Genomic DNA, 20,005 nt, shown 5'->3' on the forward strand with positions numbered 1-20,005 from the left:
TGTTTCGTTTAGTGTTTGTGGTCAGTCAAACCAAACCAGCTCACCTCATTTATCACCTTCCCCCCCTCTCTCCATTCCTTCCTACAGCAAAGCCAGCCCAAGCTGCCGTCAGAGAAGAGTCGCAGTAAGAAGGGCAAGGAGCCCAAGCCCCGGGTCAAGAAGCTGAAGTACCACCAGTATGTTCCTCCAGACCAGAAGCTAGAGGCCAGCGAGGCTCCCATGGACTCCTCCTATGCCAGGCTGCTGCAGCAACAGCAGCTGTTCCTCCAACTACAGATCCTCAGCCAGCAACAGCAGCACTACAACTACCAGACTATACTACCAGCACCACTAAAGTATGTTAAAAACTACAACTACCAGACTATACTACCAGCACCACTAAAGTATGTTAAAAACTACAACTACCAGACTATACTACCAGCACCACTAAAGTATGTTAAAAACTACAACTACCAGACTATACTACCAGCACCACTAAAGTATGTTAAAAACTACAACTACCAGACTATACTACCAGCACCACTAAAGTATGTTAAAAACTACAACTACCAGACTATACTACCAGCACCACTAAAGTATGTTAAAAACTACAACTACCAGACTATACTACCAGCACAGCTAAAGTATGTTAAAAACTACAACTACCAGACTATACTACCAGCACCTCTGAAGCTGAAGGTTCTTCCTTCTTTTGCTGCATTTAAAAGTATGATCTCTGACCTGACCACTATGTGTCAACTTGTACCTGTCTTGGCAGATTTGTATTTTTAAATGTTACTTGTCCTTTCGGACAAGTTATGTTTTTGTAGATTTGTATTGGGTTTTTACTACCGGGCAGTCCGGTAGAGAGAGAGAGAGACAGAGGAGGAATGGGAGACAGAGCGGGGGAAGACATTCGGCAAAGAACGGCGGGTCCGGGAATCGAACCCGGGTCGGCCGTGTTGCGACGCAGCGCATTACGTGGTTCGCCACTCTGGCCCCCCGACAGATTTTTATTTATTGTGCCTATATGTATGAAATTGCTGATAAACTGCGTCTTGTTTTGTAAGCTTGTCGTCAGTGTATATGAGGGTAACCTCTAGGGGTGGGAATCACCAGAGGCCTCACGATACTTGAGTCACGATACGATAGTATTGCGATACTAAATATATTGCGATATGCTGAGTATTGCGATATTAATATTGCGATATATTGCGATTTATTACCTTTTTTCAAATGCAAAGTAAAACTTTGTCAACATGTTTTATCTAATAAAATGAAGTTCAGTCTGTTCATCTCACTTCAATAATTTTTATTGCAGAACATGGTATTTTCTCAAGCAGACAGATGTAAACACTGTAATCTGTGTTGCATGTACCTGACAAACTGAACTGTTTGTATTACAGTCATATTCCAACTTAACTGAATGTGCATGTGTGTGGACTACTGTACTATTACAGGTTTTGAAATGAATGAAAATGAATTATAATTTTTTTTATGAATAATTAAATATCGATACTTGGCGTCCCTGTATCGATACAGTATCGCCACGCAAAGTATCGCAATACTACTACATATAGATTTCCCCCCCCCACCCCTAGTGACCTTCTTAGTCTTACGAGTTGAAATAAAGGTTTGAAATTAAATTAAATGAAAAAAGTATATTTAAAAAGTACCAGACAGAACTACAACTACCAAGCTATGCTACTTGCACTAATAACGTTTTGGAGGAAGAAAAGGCGACCAGACCATTATTACCTGCACCATTACAGTGCCAGTTACTACCCTACTGTTTCTGTGTCAGACTAGGTCACTGCCTGCAGCCTTGAGGCATATTGTCGGTCTAACATGGGCTGAAAGTCCTCCAGATAGAAGCATCCTCTTCCCAGGGAATCACACATGTGCACATCCTAACCTTTAAAAGATTATTTATCCACCCACTTCCTACAATGGGAACATCATATTGGCAGGAAACGCACCTGAAAAGCCCAAATATTGTTGTTTTCGATGAACCAGAGGGCCATTATCTAGTTTCCAATAACAAGCCTGCCTAACGATATTAATAACCCAACAGGATGTTGCTCCACAGCTGCTGTGTCCACGGTCGCCTGCTCTCAGTAGAGCTGCGGCGCGGAGCTCCTTTGAACTGGGTTGTTCAGCTATTGTTGTTCCATTGACTGGCTTTGTTAGTGAGGCGCAGGTACAGGATGGAAGAGGCTGTTTCAGTCCTAGTGGTAACACATTTCCTCCCTCTCTCTCTCATCCTGGTACTCTCTCTCTCTCTCTCTCTCTCTCTCTCTCTCTCTCTCTCTCCCTCTATCTCATCCTGATGCTCTCTCTCTCATCCTGATACTCTCTCTCTCTCATCCTGATTCTCTCTCTCTCATCCTGATACTCTCTCTCTCATCCTGGTACTCTCTCTCTCTCATCCTGATGCTCTCTCTCTCTCTCATCCTGGTACTCTCTCTCTCTCATCCTGATACTCTCTCTCTCTCATCCTGATACTCTCTCTCTCTCTCATCCTGATACTCTCTCTCTCTCCTGATGCTCTCTCATCCTGATACTCTATCTCTCTCCTGATGCTCTCTCTCTCTCATCCTGATACTCTCTCAATCTCATCCTGATACTCTCTCTCTCTCATCCTGCTAATCTCTCTTTCATCCTGATAATCTCTCTCTCATCCTGATACTCTCTCTTTCATCCTGATAATCTCTCTCTCATCCTGATACTCCCTCTCTCTCTCTCCCTCTCTCTCTCATCCTGATACTCTCTTTCTCTCCCTCTCTCTCTCATCCTGATACTCTCTCTTTCTCACATCCTCATAATGCTCTCTCTCTCACATCCTCATAATGCTCTCTCTCTCACATCCTCATAATGCTCTCTCTCTCACATCCTCATAATGCTCTCTCTCTCTCACATCCTCATAATGCTCTCTCTCACATCCTCATAATGCTCTCTCTCTCTCACATCCTCATAATGCTCTCTCTCTCACATCCTCATAATGCTCTCTCTCTCTCACATCCTCATAATGCTCTCTCTCTCACATCCTCATAATGCTCTCTCTCTCTCACATCCTCATAATGCTCTCATCCTCCTGATGCTCTCCTATCTCTCTTATCATTCTCCTAATTCGCTCTCCCCCTTTCTCTCCCCCCTCTCCATCTCTCTCTCACCCTCCTAATTTTCTCTCTCTCTCCTGTTTCACATTATTTCCTCTCTTCATCTCCCTTTCTTCCTCTTCCTCTTTACCCTCTCTTTTTACATTATTTCCTCTTTCTGTTGTCTTCCATCCCTTTTCCTCCATCCTCTCTCTCTCTCTCTCTCCCCCCCCCCCCCCCCTCTCCCCTCCGTCTCTCTCTCCAGGCCTGTGGCAGAGGGTCAAACCAGCGGTGCCAACAGTCTGCCGACCTCCATCATGGTCTCCCTGCCCACAGCCCCTCCTCCCCCTCCCGCCGGCCCGGCGCGGCCTGGCAGCTCCCTGTCCAACCGCAGGCCCGGGGTCCTGCCTGCCAACCTGGAGGAGATGAAGGTATCAGGGGGTCGTCTAGTTAGCAGAGAGATGGTTTCCATCAGGGGATTCTGTGGTATTGGATATCTGTGTTTTAGAGAGAGAGGGAGAGGGGGAGAGAGGGGTTCGAGAGGGAGAGAGAGAGGGGAATGGAGAAAGACAGAGGGAGAGGGGGAAATGGAGAAAGAGAGGAGAGGAGAGGAGAGGAGAGGGAGAGAGAGGAATGGAGAAAGAGAGAGAGAGGGGAATGGAGAGAGAGAGAGAGAGAGGGAGACGGGGAAATGGAGAAAGAGAGAGAGAGTGTCAGAAATCAAAGCGATCTCTGTACCAAGGTTCTCTCTCATGGAGGAAAATGGATTATATCCCGATCACATCTGTCACTGTTGGTCAAAAGTAACAGATGAGATCTGAACTTTGAATGTCAGTATCTGCAGTGCCAGTGTGGTACTACTGATTCTTCATACTAGTCCTCGTAGTATCTGCAGTGGCAGTGTGGTACTGATTCATACTAGTCCTCGTAGGACAGATGCTATTATATACGGTTGTTGTCGTTGAAGAAGGCCATTCTCGTAGTATCCGTAACGGACGCGTCTGTGCATTTAAATTCTTCTGACGAACCGTCGGCTTCACTGAAACCACACGGCCACCGCGTCTCAAAGTGACTGTAATTCAAAGTGACGACCGTTTGGACGAACAGCCTTAAATTCCATTTTGTGTGATGGCCGCTTGGCAGCTCTGCAGCAATCGCATAACAATGGCCTCCAAACCCGTGACAGAAATTGCCCCCCCCCCCCCCCCCCCCCCCCAAAACCTCTTTTCCATTGGAGGCAATAATTAATGACATGTTTTGTTTTTATGTAGGTTGCAGAGCTAAAGATGGAGTTGAAACTGCGTGGGATGCCTGTTTCAGGAACCAAGACTGATCTGATGGAGAGGCTGAGACCCTTCCAGGACAGCCCGGCCACCCCGGCTCCTCTCTGCACCCCTAGCCCGGCCCCCGCCTCTACCCTCTCCACCCTCTCCTCCATCCCCATGGAGGTCACCAACAACAACAACCACACCATTTTCCTGCCCGCCCACCAGGGGGCTCCAGAGAGCATGAGCTCCAAGAGCATGAGCACCACACCGCCGGTCTCCCCCGTCCCCGCCTCGGCCTCGAGCCACCAGCAGGACGTAGGGATGTCCGAGGCGGTGACCCCGGGGTTGGCGGGCGCGGTGTCCTCCCCCCGGCGTCGGGCTCCGGAGGAGAAGGACAGGAGGCTGCACGAGAAGGAGCGGCAGATTGAGGAGCTGATGAGGAAGCTGGAGCAGGAGCAGAGGCTGGTGGAGGAGCTGAAGATGCAGCTGGAGGTGGAGAAGAGGGGTCCCGGCGGGTCGCCCGCCCGCCCGGCCTCCGTGCCGTCCGCCGTCGGCTCGCTGTTCAACTCTAACGTGGTCAAGCTGGAGGGCAGACTGCTCTCTACCTGCTCCAGCTTCCTGGGCCCCCAGGTTCTCGCCAACTCGCTGCCGACCGTCGTGAAGCTGGAGGACGTGACTGTCTCTTCCGCCAAACAGCCCCAGATGATGCCCCAGTTTCAGCAGCAGCAGCCCCAGATGATGCCCCACTTTCAGCAGCAGCAGCCCCAGATGATGCCCCAGCAGCAAAAGCCCCAGATGATGCCCCAGTTTCAGCTTCAGCAGCCCCAGATGATGCCCCAGCTTCAGCTTCAGCAGCCCCAGGCACAGCTTCTCACCCAGCTCCAGTCTCCGTCTCCAGGTCCCCAGCGGTCCGCCAGCCCACAGGCGGTCACCCAGGCACAGAGAGTCTCGCAGCCCCAGACGAGTCCCAACCTCCAGCTACGACGCCCTCAGCAGGCGGCCCCCAGCCTGCAGCAGTTCTTCATCAGCCACCAGGGGGGCGTGTCCCAGGTTCTGGGTCAGCCCCAGACCACCCTGCTGACCGCCACCGGTCACAACGGGACGCAGATCCTCGTGCCGGTGTCGTTGCCGAGCAACGCTACCACCATCCAGCTGCCTACCACTACCCTCAGCCTGCAGGTATGTCAAGACGGAGATGCAGTGGGATTTTGATCCGCCATCATCACTCAAGTGCCACTTACTTAGGTTACTCAGGCATTAAAGCGTTCCGTCTTGAGACGGAATTCCGTCCATTTGATTCAGAGTTCCGTCCATTTGATTCGGAGTCTGACAGATTTCCCGTCAATTGGCTACCTGGTATAATATGATTTGTAGATGCATACAGATTGAAACTAAATTGAGCCAATCAGGCGTCAAATATCATGAAAAAGGGAATTTTTTTCCTACCGCGGCCACGCCAAGCAGTCATGGCAAGCAATAATGGCAGGACGCACGCAGCGACTCGAGAGACAGGATTACGCTAATAGTAGAAAAAAGTTTCAGTCAAGCGACCTGCACAACCCAGCCCCCACACACGCATCAAAGTTACTTATGATTAACAAAGGCATTCGTTTTGTGGCATTAACGTTATAGTTACACGTTCAATAACATCAGCGTATTTACCCGAACATATAGCATTGTTGTTGGTCATTCATAGCTCAGTTCCTTCCTTTGCTCAGAGAGCCTGCTTTAATCCCTGGGTTACTATGATAATTGAAGATTATCAGTGGCAGAATAGGAGTGTACATTTACAAAGGGTTGGACCACAGAACCGTGACCGTTTCTATGTTTTCTTCCCCCCTGAAACTCAGTCTGTGCTCCAGGCCACCGTGTCAAATGCGGCCCCAGGCCTGATGCAGGCCTCCATTCCCCAGGGCCAGATGAAGATGGAGACGGCCTCCACCCAGCAGCAGCAGCAGCAGCTAGCCAACCACATGCTACAGGTCAGACGCATGACATCACCAGCTGCTCTTCTCTAGGAAATAGGGATTCAGTTATGTTAGTTAGTTATATATATATATATATATATATATATATATATATATATATATATATAGGGATGCACAGACACCAATACCAGTAACCAAAAGGTGATTTCCCCGCCATTGTAGACGCACAGTGAAGTATTATGGCCACATGTTCCTCTCACGTTCTTCCATATTTACCATTTATCATCTCGAGAGCTTGGTCGGAGCGTTCCATTATCGATCGTGATTAACTACATTACAAACACGGACCAAATCGAAGAAAGACCGAAAATATAGCCATTTTGTACAACACAACACAGCCACCTAGTGGTTCGGCGGTGTACTGCAACCCACGCGTCGAACTGACGTTGGAAGTGTGTCGGTCTAGCTCCCACGTGCAAAATACCGGCGACAGTCGATGTTGAAGCATATTTCGGCCTTAAGATCAACCTGCAAACTAGAATGTAGGCGCCTTAACCCTTTCACTGCCACACTACCAAATGGTTGACCCTTTCACTGCGACAATACACAGAAGGTTAACCATTTCACTGCCACACAACAGCAGGTTAACCCTTTACTACTACTACTACTTTAGTGTGATAGTAAAGGGTTAACCTTCTGTAGTGTGGCAGTGAAAGGGTTAAGTAAGATCAACCTCCAAACTAGTATGTAGTTGCCTTAATTCCAACAGTGTATCATGGCTGTTGTTTTGACTATATTGATTTGGTAACGTTGTCCTCTCAGCCACACGGCATTCGCTTGATACTGGGCTTGAAAAAGGATGGTGGAAATTGTATTTTGTACATTTGTACATAACGTACACAGTCTTGTACTGATGACCCCACAAATCTAATACAATTTTGCTCAACTCTGCTCCCGTCAAGTTCCAGACCAATTGAACCATATAAGATTATTGTAGTAAGATAAGATAAGATATTCCTGTATTGATTCCCTTTGGGAAATTCGGGCATCATAGCAGCATGGGGGAAGGGGAGGTACAGCCAGGTATGGGCAGGGTAATAGTGGACATAAATATAGCCAATAGAATTAGATCTGAATATATCTATGAGAAAAATAAACAGTGTAAACAATTGTAATTAACTCTAATGGAAAATCGGTATCAAGATAATTTCTTCCAACACTAAAATCGGATATGAACAACCATCAAGGAAAGCCACTTGAATTTCAGCATTATGGTCACATAAAAGCCTATTGGAGTTCTCCGATGGAGAAAAATCCATTTTTATCTCAGTCATTTGTCTCCAGTGAGCCTAAATTATTGTTCTGCCGAGTAAAAGTAATGGATCGGATCGATGCCCGGAATCATGCAATACTGGAAGATTAGGAATCAACACTTTCATCCCTATTAGAGGTCGACAGATCTTTGAAGGATAACTATAATGACGATAGTTATTCAACACTGCCTGGTTTGGGACTAATTCTGCATGTGACTAGCTTAAATTAGGCTGGCGGTAAAGAGGAGTGTGGTTCTATTGAGTCCATTTTCATTCAGATATATTGAGGTGAGAAGTCAAAGGACCTCTTTGACCCCCATGGCATTCCCCCCCCCCATCAAATTTAAGAGATCTTAAAGCTAGTAAGCTAGCATGACATGGCTGGTACCTTGGAATTCCTAGTCCTAATCCAAGATCTCTAGTTTCATATGATACCAGTATCTTCGCACTAGCTTAAACACTTAAGCATCGCGCAAATTCTTCTTTTGTTTTGACGATTGCATACCCAAAGTAATTTGCGATTTATTATACTTTATACTTATGCACATGCATGGTCTCTTTTTGAAAGGTAACATTCTGAAGTTTCTTACACAATAAAGAAAAATCACTTCATAGCCTGAAGTCTTATGTAGTACAGGTCCAATGTTTATAAAAATTCTACGGAAAAGGAATGTTTTACAAAGGTTTTTGTAACGTGTGTACCGGTAAATATTTGGCATGATTATCCAAAATGGCCGTCCACTCCCATTCATTGTTTTAGAGGCTCTCGTCAAAACAATGGACGTCTTTGTCTTCTTCACACACACACACACACACACACACACACACACACACACACACACACACACACACACACACACACACACACACACACACACACACACACACACACACACACACACACACACACACACATTAACTTTTTATTTGACCACTATGAGTAGCATAGATGTTTGAGAATGGGGATTGGGTTTCTTCATTGAGCACTTATCCTTATCATTAGGGTACAAGTATCTTGTGTTTTATTATAAATGTCTCCGTCTAAGATGGTATTAGATGATACATTCACTAAACAGTGTGGTTCTGTTCTCCTGACAGACTCTGGCTGTGTGCAATAATACTACTACCGGTCTGGAGAACCAGACCAGGCCTGAGCTGAATCCTCAGTGTTTCCTGAGCAGCTCCCCGGATAACAGACTCTCTCCCAGGGCTTCACCCAACCACACCCTCTCCAACGGTCCCCTCAGAAAGGTATTAGAACTCTCCACTCTTGACTCTTCTCTGTATTTTGCCATTAGCTTTCTCTCCATTCATTCAAATGGTTATCATTGCTCATAGTTTCTCTCTCTCTCTCTCTCTCTCTCTCTCTCTCTCTCTCTCTCTCTCTCTCTCTCTCTCTCTCTCTCTCTCTCTCTTCCCCCCCCCCCTCCCTCCCTTTCAGTCCCCCTCTCCGTCCCAGCCTGCTTTCATCCTCCACCCTTCCTCCCTGGTCGCCCAGGCCCCCAAGACCAGAGAGCCACCTCGCTACGAGGAGGCCGTCAAACAGACCCGTAACATGCACATCAACAACATGTCCCAGGTCAGTTACACGCACATCAACAACATGTCCCAGGTCAGTTACACTCACATCAACAACATGTCCCAGGTCAGTTACACTCACATCAACAACATGTCCCAGGTCAGTTACACTCACATCAACAACATGTCCCAGGTCAGTTACACTCACATCAACAACATGTCCCAGGTCAGTTACACTCACATCAACAACATGTCCCAGGTCAGTTACACTCACATCAACAACATGTCCCAGGTCAGTTACACTCACATCAACAACATGTCCCAGGTCAGTTACACTCACATCAACAACATGTCCCAGGTCAGTTACACTCACATCAACAACATGTCCCAGGTCAGTTACACTCACATCACCAACATGTCCCAGGTCAGTTACACGCACATCAACAACATGTCCCAGGTCAGTTACACTCACATCAACAACATGTCCCAGGTCAGATACACTCACATCAACAACATGTCCCAGGTCAGTTACACTCACATCAACAACATGTCCCAGGTCAGTTACACGCACATCAACAACATGTCCCAGGTCAGTTACACTCACATCAACAACATGTCCCAGGTCAGTTACACGCACATCAACAACATGTCCCAGGTCAGTTACACGCACATCAACAACATGTCCCAGGTCAGTTACACTCACATCAACAACATGTCCCAGGTCAGTTACACGCACATCAACAACATGTCCCAGGTCAGTTACACGCACATCAACAACATGTCCCAGGTCAGTTACACGCACATCAACAACATGTCCCAGGTCAGTTACACTCACATCAACAACATGTCCCAGGTCAGTTACACGCACATCAACAACATGTCCCAGGTCAGTTACACTCGCATCAACAACATGTCCCAGGTCAGTTACACTCGCATCAACAACATGTCCCAGGTCAGTTACACTCACATCAACAACATGTCCCAGGTCAGTTACACGCACATCAACAACATGTCCCAGGTCAGTTACACGCACATCAACAACATGTCCCAGGTCAGTTACACGCACATCAACAACATGTCCCAGGTCAGTTACACTCACATCAACAACATGTCCCAGGTCAGTTACACGCACATCAACAACATGTCCCAGGTCAGTTACACGCACATCAACAACATGTCCCAGGTCAGTTACACGCACATCAACAACATGTCCCAGGTCAGTTACACTCACATCAACAACATGTCCCAGGTCAGTTACACTCACATCAACAACATGTCCCAGGTCAGTTACACTCACATCAACAACATGTCCCAGGTCAGTTACACTCACATCAACAACATGTCCCAGGTCAGTTACACTCACATCAACAACATGTCCCAGGTCAGTTACACTCACATCAACAACATGTCCCAGGTCAGTTACACTCACATCAACAACATGTCCCAGGTCAGTTACACTCACATCAACAACATGTCCCAGGTCAGTTACACTCACATCAACAACATGTCCCAGGTCAGTTACACTCACATCAACAACATGTCCCAGGTCAGTTACACTCACATCACCAACATGTCCCAGGTCAGTTACACGCACATCAACAACATGTCCCAGGTCAGTTACACTCACATCAACAACATGTCCCAGGTCAGATACACTCACATCAACAACATGTCCCAGGTCAGTTACACTCACATCAACAACATGTCCCAGGTCAGTTACACGCACATCAACAACATGTCCCAGGTCAGTTACACTCACATCAACAACATGTCCCAGGTCAGTTACACGCACATCAACAACATGTCCCAGGTCAGTTACACGCACATCAACAACATGTCCCAGGTCAGTTACACTCACATCAACAACATGTCCCAGGTCAGTTACACGCACATCAACAACATGTCCCAGGTCAGTTACACGCACATCAACAACATGTCCCAGGTCAGTTACACGCACATCAACAACATGTCCCAGGTCAGTTACACTCACATCAACAACATGTCCCAGGTCAGTTACACGCACATCAACAACATGTCCCAGGTCAGTTACACTCGCATCAACAACATGTCCCAGGTCAGTTACACTCGCATCAACAACATGTCCCAGGTCAGTTACACTCACATCAACAACATGTCCCAGGTCAGTTACACGCACATCAACAACATGTCCCAGGTCAGTTACACGCACATCAACAACATGTCCCAGGTCAGTTACACGCACATCAACAACATGTCCCAGGTCAGTTACACTCACATCAACAACATGTCCCAGGTCAGTTACACGCACATCAACAACATGTCCCAGGTCAGTTACACGCACATCAACAACATGTCCCAGGTCAGTTACACTCACATCAACAACATGTCCCAGGTCAGTTACACGCACATCAACAACATGTCCCAGGTCAGTTACACGCACATCAACAACATGTCCCAGGTCAGTTACACGCACATCAACAACATGTCCCAGGTCAGTTACACTCACATCAACAACATGTCCCAGGTCAGTTACACGCACATCAACAACATGTCCCAGGTCAGTTACACTCACATCAACAACATGTCCCAGGTCAGTTACACGCACATCAACAACATGTCCCAGGTCAGTTACACGCACATCAACAACATGTCCCAGGTCAGACACACTCACATCAACAACATGTCCCAGGTCAGACACACTCACATCAACAACATGTCCCAGGTCAGTTACACGCACATCAACAACATGTCCCAGGTCAGTTACACGCACATCAACAACATGTCCCAGGTCAGTTACACTCACATCAACAACATGTCCCAGGTCAGTTACACGCACATCAACAACATGTCCCAGGTCAGTTACACGCACATCAACAACATGTCCCAGGTCAGTTACACGCACATCAACAACATGTCCCAGGTCAGTTACACTCACATCAACAACATGTCCCAGGTCAGTTACACGCACATCAACAACATGTCCCAGGTCAGTTACACTCACATCAACAACATGTCCCAGGTTAGGTCTCTAATAACGTGTTTTCTCCAGTGTATTCCTCTGACCAAAACAAATTCCACCATGACCAAAACCTGTGTCACTTCCCGTGTGTGTTTTGGTGACGAAACGTCGTTCGGAGAACCAGACCTTGAAGATCTTGTAATGTGCAAAACCCCCTGATCAGTCATGTAGTCTGAAACCACAACGACGTCACACATGAAGTCATGTAGTGTGTAAGGCTGCACTAAGGCTGCACTGAAACCAGTTAAGTATTTGGACCCGAGTGCAGAGAATGACCCGGAGACTGGGACGGTGTTTTGTAGTCTTTATATAGAAATAAAAGCACTGCTGATTATGCCAGAATGAATAAAATAACAAAGGCTCCTGCCAACAGGGCAGACGATGAAACGGAGAGCAGGCTCGTTACAAAAGGCTCTGGGAGTGAATAATTCTTAAATCCATAGAAAAGGAACTGGTGACGGGTGTTGTCTTCATAGAAGCTCTTTTCCAAGACTCTGCAAACTGAAACGAAACAGATGGTTAAATCGCGGCCGATGAGTAACGCTAATAGAATAACCAATCACATGCCTGCCACGAGGGAGAGCCGCGCTCTGATGGGGCTGCGTTCTGCGTTCTGACGGCGCTGCGTTCTGACGGGGCTGCGTTCTGACGGGGCTGCGTTCTGACGGGGCTGCGTTCTGACGGGGCTGCGTTCTGACGGGGCTGCGTTCTGAAGGGGCTGCGTTCTGACGGGGCTGCGTTCTGACGGGGCTGCGTTCTGAAGGGGCTGCGTTCTGACGGGGCTGCGTTCTGACGGGGCTGCGTTCTGACTGATGGGGCTGCGTTCTGACTGATGGGGCTGCGTTCTGACGGGGCTGTGTTCTGACGGGGCTGTATTCTGACGCCGCTGCGTTTTTGACGGGGCTGCGTTCTGACGGGGCTGCGTTCTGACGGGGCTGCGTTCTGACGGGGCTGCGTTCTGACTGATGGGGCTGCGTTCTGACTGATGGGGCTGCGTTCTGACTGATGGGGCTGCGTTCTGACTGATGGGGCTGCGTTCTGACTGATGGGGCTGCGTTCTGACTGATGGGGCTGCGTTCTGACGGGGCTGCGTTCTGACTGATGGGGCTGCGTTCTGACGGGGCTGCGTTCTGACGGGGCTGCGTTCTGAAGGGGCTGCGTTCTGACGGGGCTGCGTTCTGAAGGGGCTGCGTTCTGACTGATGGGGCTGCGTTCTGACTGATGGGGCAGCATTCTGACGGGGATGTGTTCTGACGGGGCTGTGTTCTGACGGCGCTGCGTTCTGACGGGGCTGCGTTCTGACTGATGGGGCTGCGTTCTGACGGGGCTGCGTTCTGAAGGGGCTGCGTTCTGATGGGGCTGCGTTCTGAAGGGGCTGCGTTCTGAAGGGGCTGCGTTCTGATGGGGCTGCGTTCTGAAGGGGCTGCGTTCTGAAGGGGCTGCGTTCTGATGGGGCTGCGTTCTGACTGATGGGGCTGCGTTCTGACGGGGCTGCGTTCTGACGGGGCTGCGTTCTGAAGGGGCTGCGTTCTGAAGGGGCTGCGTTCTGAAGGGGCTGCGTTCTGACTGATGGGGCTGCGTTCTGACTGATGGGGCTGCGTTTGACGGGGCTGCGTTCTGACGGGGCTGCGTTCTGACGGGGCTGCGTTCTGAAGGGGCTGCGTTCTGACGGGGCTGCGTTCTGAAGGGGCTGCGTTCTGACGGGGCTGCGTTCTGAAGGGGCTGCGTTCTGACGGGGCTGTGTTCTGACGGGCTGCGTTCTGACGGGGCTGTGTTCTGACTGGGCTGCATTCTGCGTTCTGACTGGGCTGCGTTCTGACTGGGCTGCGTTCTGATGTGTTCTGAAGGGGCTGCGTTCTGACGGGGCTGCGTTCTGATGTGTTCTGAAGGGGCTGCGTTCTGACGGGGCTGTGTTCTGAAGGGGCTGCGTTCTGACGGGGCTGCGTTCTGACGGGGCTGCGTTCTGACGGGGCTGCGTTCTGACGGGGCTGCGTTCTGACGGGGCTGCGTTCTGACGGGGCTGTGTTCTGACGGGCTGCGTTCTGACGGGGCTGTGTTCTGACTGGGCTGCATTCTGCGTTCTGACTGGGCTGCGTTCTGACTGGGCTGCGTTCTGATGTGTTCTGAAGGGGCTGCGTTCTGACGGGGCTGCGTTCTGATGTGTTCTGAAGGGGCTGCGTTCTGACGGGGCTGTGTTCTGAAGGGGCTGCGTTCTGACGGGGCTGCGTTCTGACGGGGCTGCGTTCTGACGGGGCTGCGTTCTGACGGGGCTGCGTTCTGACGGGGCTGCGTTCTGAAGGGGCTGTGTTCTGACGGGGCTGCGTTCTGACGGGGCTGCGTTCTGAAGGGGCTGCGTTCTGACGGGGCTGTGTTCTGACTTCTTGTTTGATTTTTTTTATTAGCGATCTGAGTCAACCGAGTCTACCGCCAGGCGCTCAGATGTGAAAAAAGCGCCCCCTATCGTCTCCCAGATGGTAATGCACCCTTTTGGATTGGACTCAATGAAAATGGATGAGAAAAAAAAATCCGGAATCCACATTTGACTTCTCACGCATGTAACCGGAGCCGATCAGATTCATTCTGGACCCTCAGCACAGCGTGTAATATGTGTTTTGGAATGGCGATCAGGAATTGGAATAATCCATTTGGATACCATCTGATCTCAGGTAAGGAATCTATTTTACCAGTCTTAGGATAATCAGACCGGTTTTCACGGAGATATAAGCTTTTCCATATGATGTGATATGGCTGTTTGACTGTAAGAGCGATCAGGAACTGAGAGAATCGATTTTCAGCTCGCGGCACCAGCGTGCACACGTACACATATACTATCGATAATCTAGCGTTTATTTGAAAACGATTCATAAATAGGCCGAAAAATGACAACGTTCTAGAATATTACAGTACAGGGCGATTATCATGGAATTTTTTTTTTTTTTTTTTTTTTTTAAACAAGGCCTTTTCAAAATGCTATAAAACGGAAATGAACCGATAAAAAAACAATCCGCTTCGACAATGTTGACTGGAAATGAGTCATTGATAAGCGATGGGCAGATTAGACACAGCCATAATTTAAAACATAGATTAGGCGATATTAATGCTAACATTGAAGTGGATGGTGGGCATTCAAGCACTAAATGTGCGCCCCTTGCTGGGCACTGAAAGTGTTAAAATAGAAAAAAAGGGAAAATATACATATATATATACGATTTTGGCCGCTAACCACTGGCGCCCAATAACGTATATATACACGTGTTAATATAAGTGTTAATGGCGCTTGTGAGCACGGCACTAACTAACACTGCCAGGAGTCGGGGGTCGATTTCCACCCATACTGAGAAATGAATGCAGTCATTCCAGTGTAAAGCACTTTGAATGGTACTTGAGGAGCTGTGAAGCGTGCTGCGTTTTACAATGTTAAGAGCAACAGAAGAGCAATAGAAGAGCGATGGAAACGCAGCCGGTGGTGACCGCTGGCTATTCCGGGCTTTATTTGAAAGGCCTTTTCCAAAACACTTGGACACTGTGTACAGTAAATTAAAGACTCACTATAAATCTGATGGACCTCCCAGACAGCAGCAGTGAAGGCGTCAGGCCGCTGCAGGCCTCGAGGAGACGGATGAATCTATAAACGTCTTCCTGCTTTCAATCTGTGGCCTCTTGGAAGAAGCGCTGCGCCGCTGGCCGGCGGCCACACATCTCTGCTCCTCTCACGTGATTGGCTCTTTTCCCAGGTTCCCACAGCAACCAGCCAGCAAATGGATGATTTGTTCGACATCTTGATACAAAGCGGTGGTAAGATGACACACCACACGGACACGCACACATACACACACCACACGGACACGCGCACACACACACACACACACACACACACACACACACACACACACACACACACACACACACAAGCACACAAGCACACAAGCACACTGACACACTGGTATCTTTAGTTTGACCAAGTATGGGAATCCCACCATACTGAGCCAGAAGATGAAAGGCGTTTTGTTTTTGTGTGAGAGCTATTTTCATTATATATATATATATATATATATATATATATATATATATATATATATATATATACACACAATATATAAATGAGTACTACTGAGTGTAGTGCTAATCAGATGTATGTAGTATTAATATGTACAGTGATACAGGTATAACATTAGATTAGATTATTTATTGTCATTATACAAGTACAGTACAAGTTTGGCCTTGAGCTAAGGGTTATTTTCAGGTGTATAAGTAAGTATATAGAGGGGTTATATGCAGTTCTATTCAGACAAACGGATATACTGTATATAAATGCGGTAAATATAGAATATATAGAATATAAATATGGGTATAGCATATGAGTATATGGATAGACTAGAGCTGCGGTTCTCAAACTATAGGTTGCGCATTGGCAAAAAAAAATTATAAACAATTTGCCATGTCTTGCCCCTTCATCAATGGAGGCCGACACACAGTATTCCAATACACATCCCACTACATCCTGCCCATGTATAATCGCGGGAGGGGGGTCTGGTCTTTTGTATGTAACCTGGACTCGCAATGGATAGGTTTGTTGTCAGAAGCGGTGTCGGTTGGCCGCGATGAAATGGGCTCTGCGCATAACCAGCTGCTATACCACACTGAAGTGAGGTGGCTATCTCTTTTTTTTTTTTCTACTTTTTCTCCCCATTTTTCTATTTTTCTCCCGTCCCCAATTTCGCATTGTCCAATTCTACCCTCCCCTGTCTCGAACGTTGTTAGACCATGCCTTCCACAAGCCGGCTGCAATGTGGACGAAGCCTTGCATCACGTGTGCCCTCCGGTACTCGAGGAGGCAGCCGTCGCATCTTTTCACCTGCACAGCGCAATCTCTCAGCGGCGGGGGTCTGCGTGGGAGGGACACGCCGCCCTCGTCGCTTCCTGATTCTACTGCGCAGGCGCACCAACCGACCTGTAGGAGTCGCTGTCCACAACATCCGATCCCCACCCACCAGCTTCCCACCCCCTAATACTGCCAATTGTATTAGTATGAACGACCAGCCAAGCTGGTAGCAACGCCGAGAGCTGGGCTCGAACCCAGCATATCCTGCGTTGGTGGCGAGCGCCTTGCCCACTGCGCCACCTAGCTGCCCTGTGAGGTGGCTATCTCGAGGCAGAGTATTAAATCGCCTTTTACTCGAAGTAAGAGCTTATTCGAAGAAGCATGGAATTTCCTTGCAAACAAAAACAACCCATTGGCAGAGAAATGTGCTGATAATGAGCTGGATTAAGAAACTCCATTAGTGGCACTCTAATCACTCTAGGAGATTTTGGGGTATTTACTCTGCTTGATGGCTTATTGAAGGAACAGAAGGTTATAGGGCTGCAACTATTATTATTATTTTGGTAGTCGACTAATCTGTCGATAATTTTTTCGATTATCAAAAATTCTGCGTCTACGAGTTTTTATGATCGACGTCGTCGATTATGTCGACTAATCGTTGCAGCCCTAGTTGCAAAATATTATTTGAAGCCCATCATCTGTAGCCACTAGAAGGGCTCATTGAACAATTTGGGAGAGAGAGCGCGGACAACTGGATCAAAGATCCGTTCATTACGCATGACACGGCAGGCAGCGCTCAATGATCTTTTGTGTGACGAGCTACTGAAAGTCAAGTTCACTGGACAGCCCCTCGCAAAGTTCTGGGTATCAGTCCGGAACGAGTACCCAGTGTTGTGTAATGCTGCGCTGAGAAAGCGTGTCCCCTTCGCATCAACATACCTCTGTGAGGCCGGATTTTCAGAGTAGAAGCGGATCTCCGCCAAAGCGCACGTGAACGCATTTTCTTTTCATGTTCTGGCAACATAGTTTGGCTCGTTTTATAAATGTGTATACAGAAACAATTCCATTGCTTTTGTTGATAATATGCATACATTTCATTGATAACATAGTGCTGTAATAAAATGTTCTAATAAATATGCACGATCAAGTTCAACAACGTGTGCTTTTATTTTGATATTCCTTGTTTCCACGTTGAAATTACGCGATACATTAAGTGGGGTCGCCAAAAAAAATCTGATTACGTATGATTACAGTGTAATCATAATACAGGTGTAAGTCTAACTAGTAAAGAGTATTTAAGGGATATGTACAAGATCTGTATAGATGGTATCTACACGTAAAAAGGATTATATGCAGGTATGTACAGACAGATGTGGATATACATAATAATATATATACCAATATAACATGCCTGGCGTATAGGCTGAGGGAACATGGTGTTGGTCCATGTAATAACATGCATGTCCTCTCCTCTCCAGAGATCACCCCGTTCATCCAGCAGGTGCCGCCCCCAGCCTCCCTCCCCAAGACCCTCCCCGTGACGGCCAGCATCACCACCCTGCCGATGAGCACGGTGCTCTCCAGGCCCCCTCCCCAGATCCACGTGGCCCCTCCGCCCGCGCCAGGCCCCGCCGCTGCCGCCGACCACCCCCGGATGCTCCGCCTGTCCTCCCTGGACAACCAGCTGGAGGACTTCCTGGAGGTCACCCTGGGCGGGACGTCCCCGGTGTCGGACCCCCGCACCCTGGGCCTGATGGAGGAGCTGCAGGCCCAGCTGACGGGGGAGCAGCAGCAGCCGTACTCGCCCATGGACACGTCGGAGCTGTCGTCCTTCTGCGACTCGTCCTCGTCGCCCTCCTCGCTCCACATGGGCCTGTCCGACCCGGCGCTGGACAACATGGAGTGGCTGGACCTCACCACGCCGCCGGGCCCCGCGGGGGGGGGGCTCACGCCCCTGGGGATCCCCTCGGACTTCCTGGACACGCATGACCTGCAGCTCCACTGGGACTGAGCGGTGGAGGGAGGGAGGGGGGGAGGGAGGGAGGGAGGGAGAGAGGGCTGTGGAGGAGAGGGGATCGACCGGACGGCTTACCTGCGGCTGAGGGATGGATTGAAAAAGAGAGAGGGGGGGGGGGGGGGGGGGGGGGGGGATTGACTGAAGACAAGGAGCCGAGTCACAAAGGGAAGAATATGAAAGCGTCTTGAAAGAGCTTGTGGAACAGACGCTGGTATTGCGGAGGCTTAGACTCCAGGCCGGGGGGGCTCAGAGCTCATTTCACAGCCCTTATCCTGGTCCTGGTGGGATGTATCTCTACCACAACACAGTCCTTTTATCCTCGCAATACTACGGCGTCGTCAGTCACACGGCACAGACACTGCACTGATGGAAAATGTAACCGCGGGCAAGGTTTTGCACACGGCTCGGGTTGAGACACGGCTCCGTCGCGGTTTCAACTCTCATCAATCTGTTGTCCGTAGTCGTAAGTCTTTGCGATAATGGGATTTTGTTTAGTTTTGAATTGAATTGATTGTCACATCTCACGGCATGATTTGGAAGCGGTCACTAGCGGAGAACTAGAGACGGAGCCGAGCGGATATGCTAATACTGTATAAACTACACTTGTAAAACCTAACCGTTAGTATGGATTCACAGAGTATTATGGGTTTAAAACAGATGTTGTTTTGACTGGACATCGGGACGCTGGTAGGCGGCCTCTAGTACACGACTGGCCTGGGTCGGCTCACAGTGAACAGTGAATGTGTGTTACTGTGTTGCCACAGTAGTAGAGAATCTTTACACAATCACAGGGTCTGAACCTAGTCTGACAGTGTGGTGGAAAGTAGCCGCAGCTGAATAACTTACTCAGTCAGAAGAGACCTGGTTAATACAGTTTATTAACTCAGTCAAAGTATCAATACAAATAGGTCGAGAGTTATTGCTTGATGACTCCAGGAGTGACAAGGCCTAGTATCCCTCCAAAGAGCTCGAGAATCCAGTAAAGCCTAGGTCTTTATAGTAGAGAGAAAGGGATTCTGGTTGGATGACCCAGGTATTGGATTGGAGGGGGGCCAGGAGGGGGG

At 48.6% G+C, this 20,005-nt stretch overlaps 1 protein-coding gene across 1 annotated transcript in view; it reads left to right on the top strand.

The window, feature by feature from the left end:
* Nucleotides 1-18,935, top strand: part of mrtfba (myocardin related transcription factor Ba) — a gene marked incomplete at both ends in the record, with an annotated part of 57,076 nt that extends 38,141 nt beyond the window's left edge. The window contains 8 exons of the mRNA XM_084322723.1: nucleotides 88-335; nucleotides 3,343-3,508; nucleotides 4,349-5,524; nucleotides 6,196-6,327; nucleotides 8,685-8,837; nucleotides 9,028-9,165; nucleotides 15,837-15,897; nucleotides 18,403-18,935. Coding sequence (XP_084178849.1) covers nucleotides 88-335; nucleotides 3,343-3,508; nucleotides 4,349-5,524; nucleotides 6,196-6,327; nucleotides 8,685-8,837; nucleotides 9,028-9,165; nucleotides 15,837-15,897; nucleotides 18,403-18,935 — 2,607 coding nt within the window. The remainder of the gene's footprint in view (nucleotides 1-87; nucleotides 336-3,342; nucleotides 3,509-4,348; nucleotides 5,525-6,195; nucleotides 6,328-8,684; nucleotides 8,838-9,027; nucleotides 9,166-15,836; nucleotides 15,898-18,402) is intronic.
* Between the last annotated feature and the right edge of the window lie 1,070 nt (nucleotides 18,936-20,005).

Source organism: Notolepis coatsorum (assembly GCF_963971535.1).
Source record: "Notolepis coatsorum genome assembly, chromosome: 10".
Taxonomy (NCBI): Eukaryota; Metazoa; Chordata; class Actinopteri; order Aulopiformes; family Paralepididae; genus Notolepis; species Notolepis coatsorum.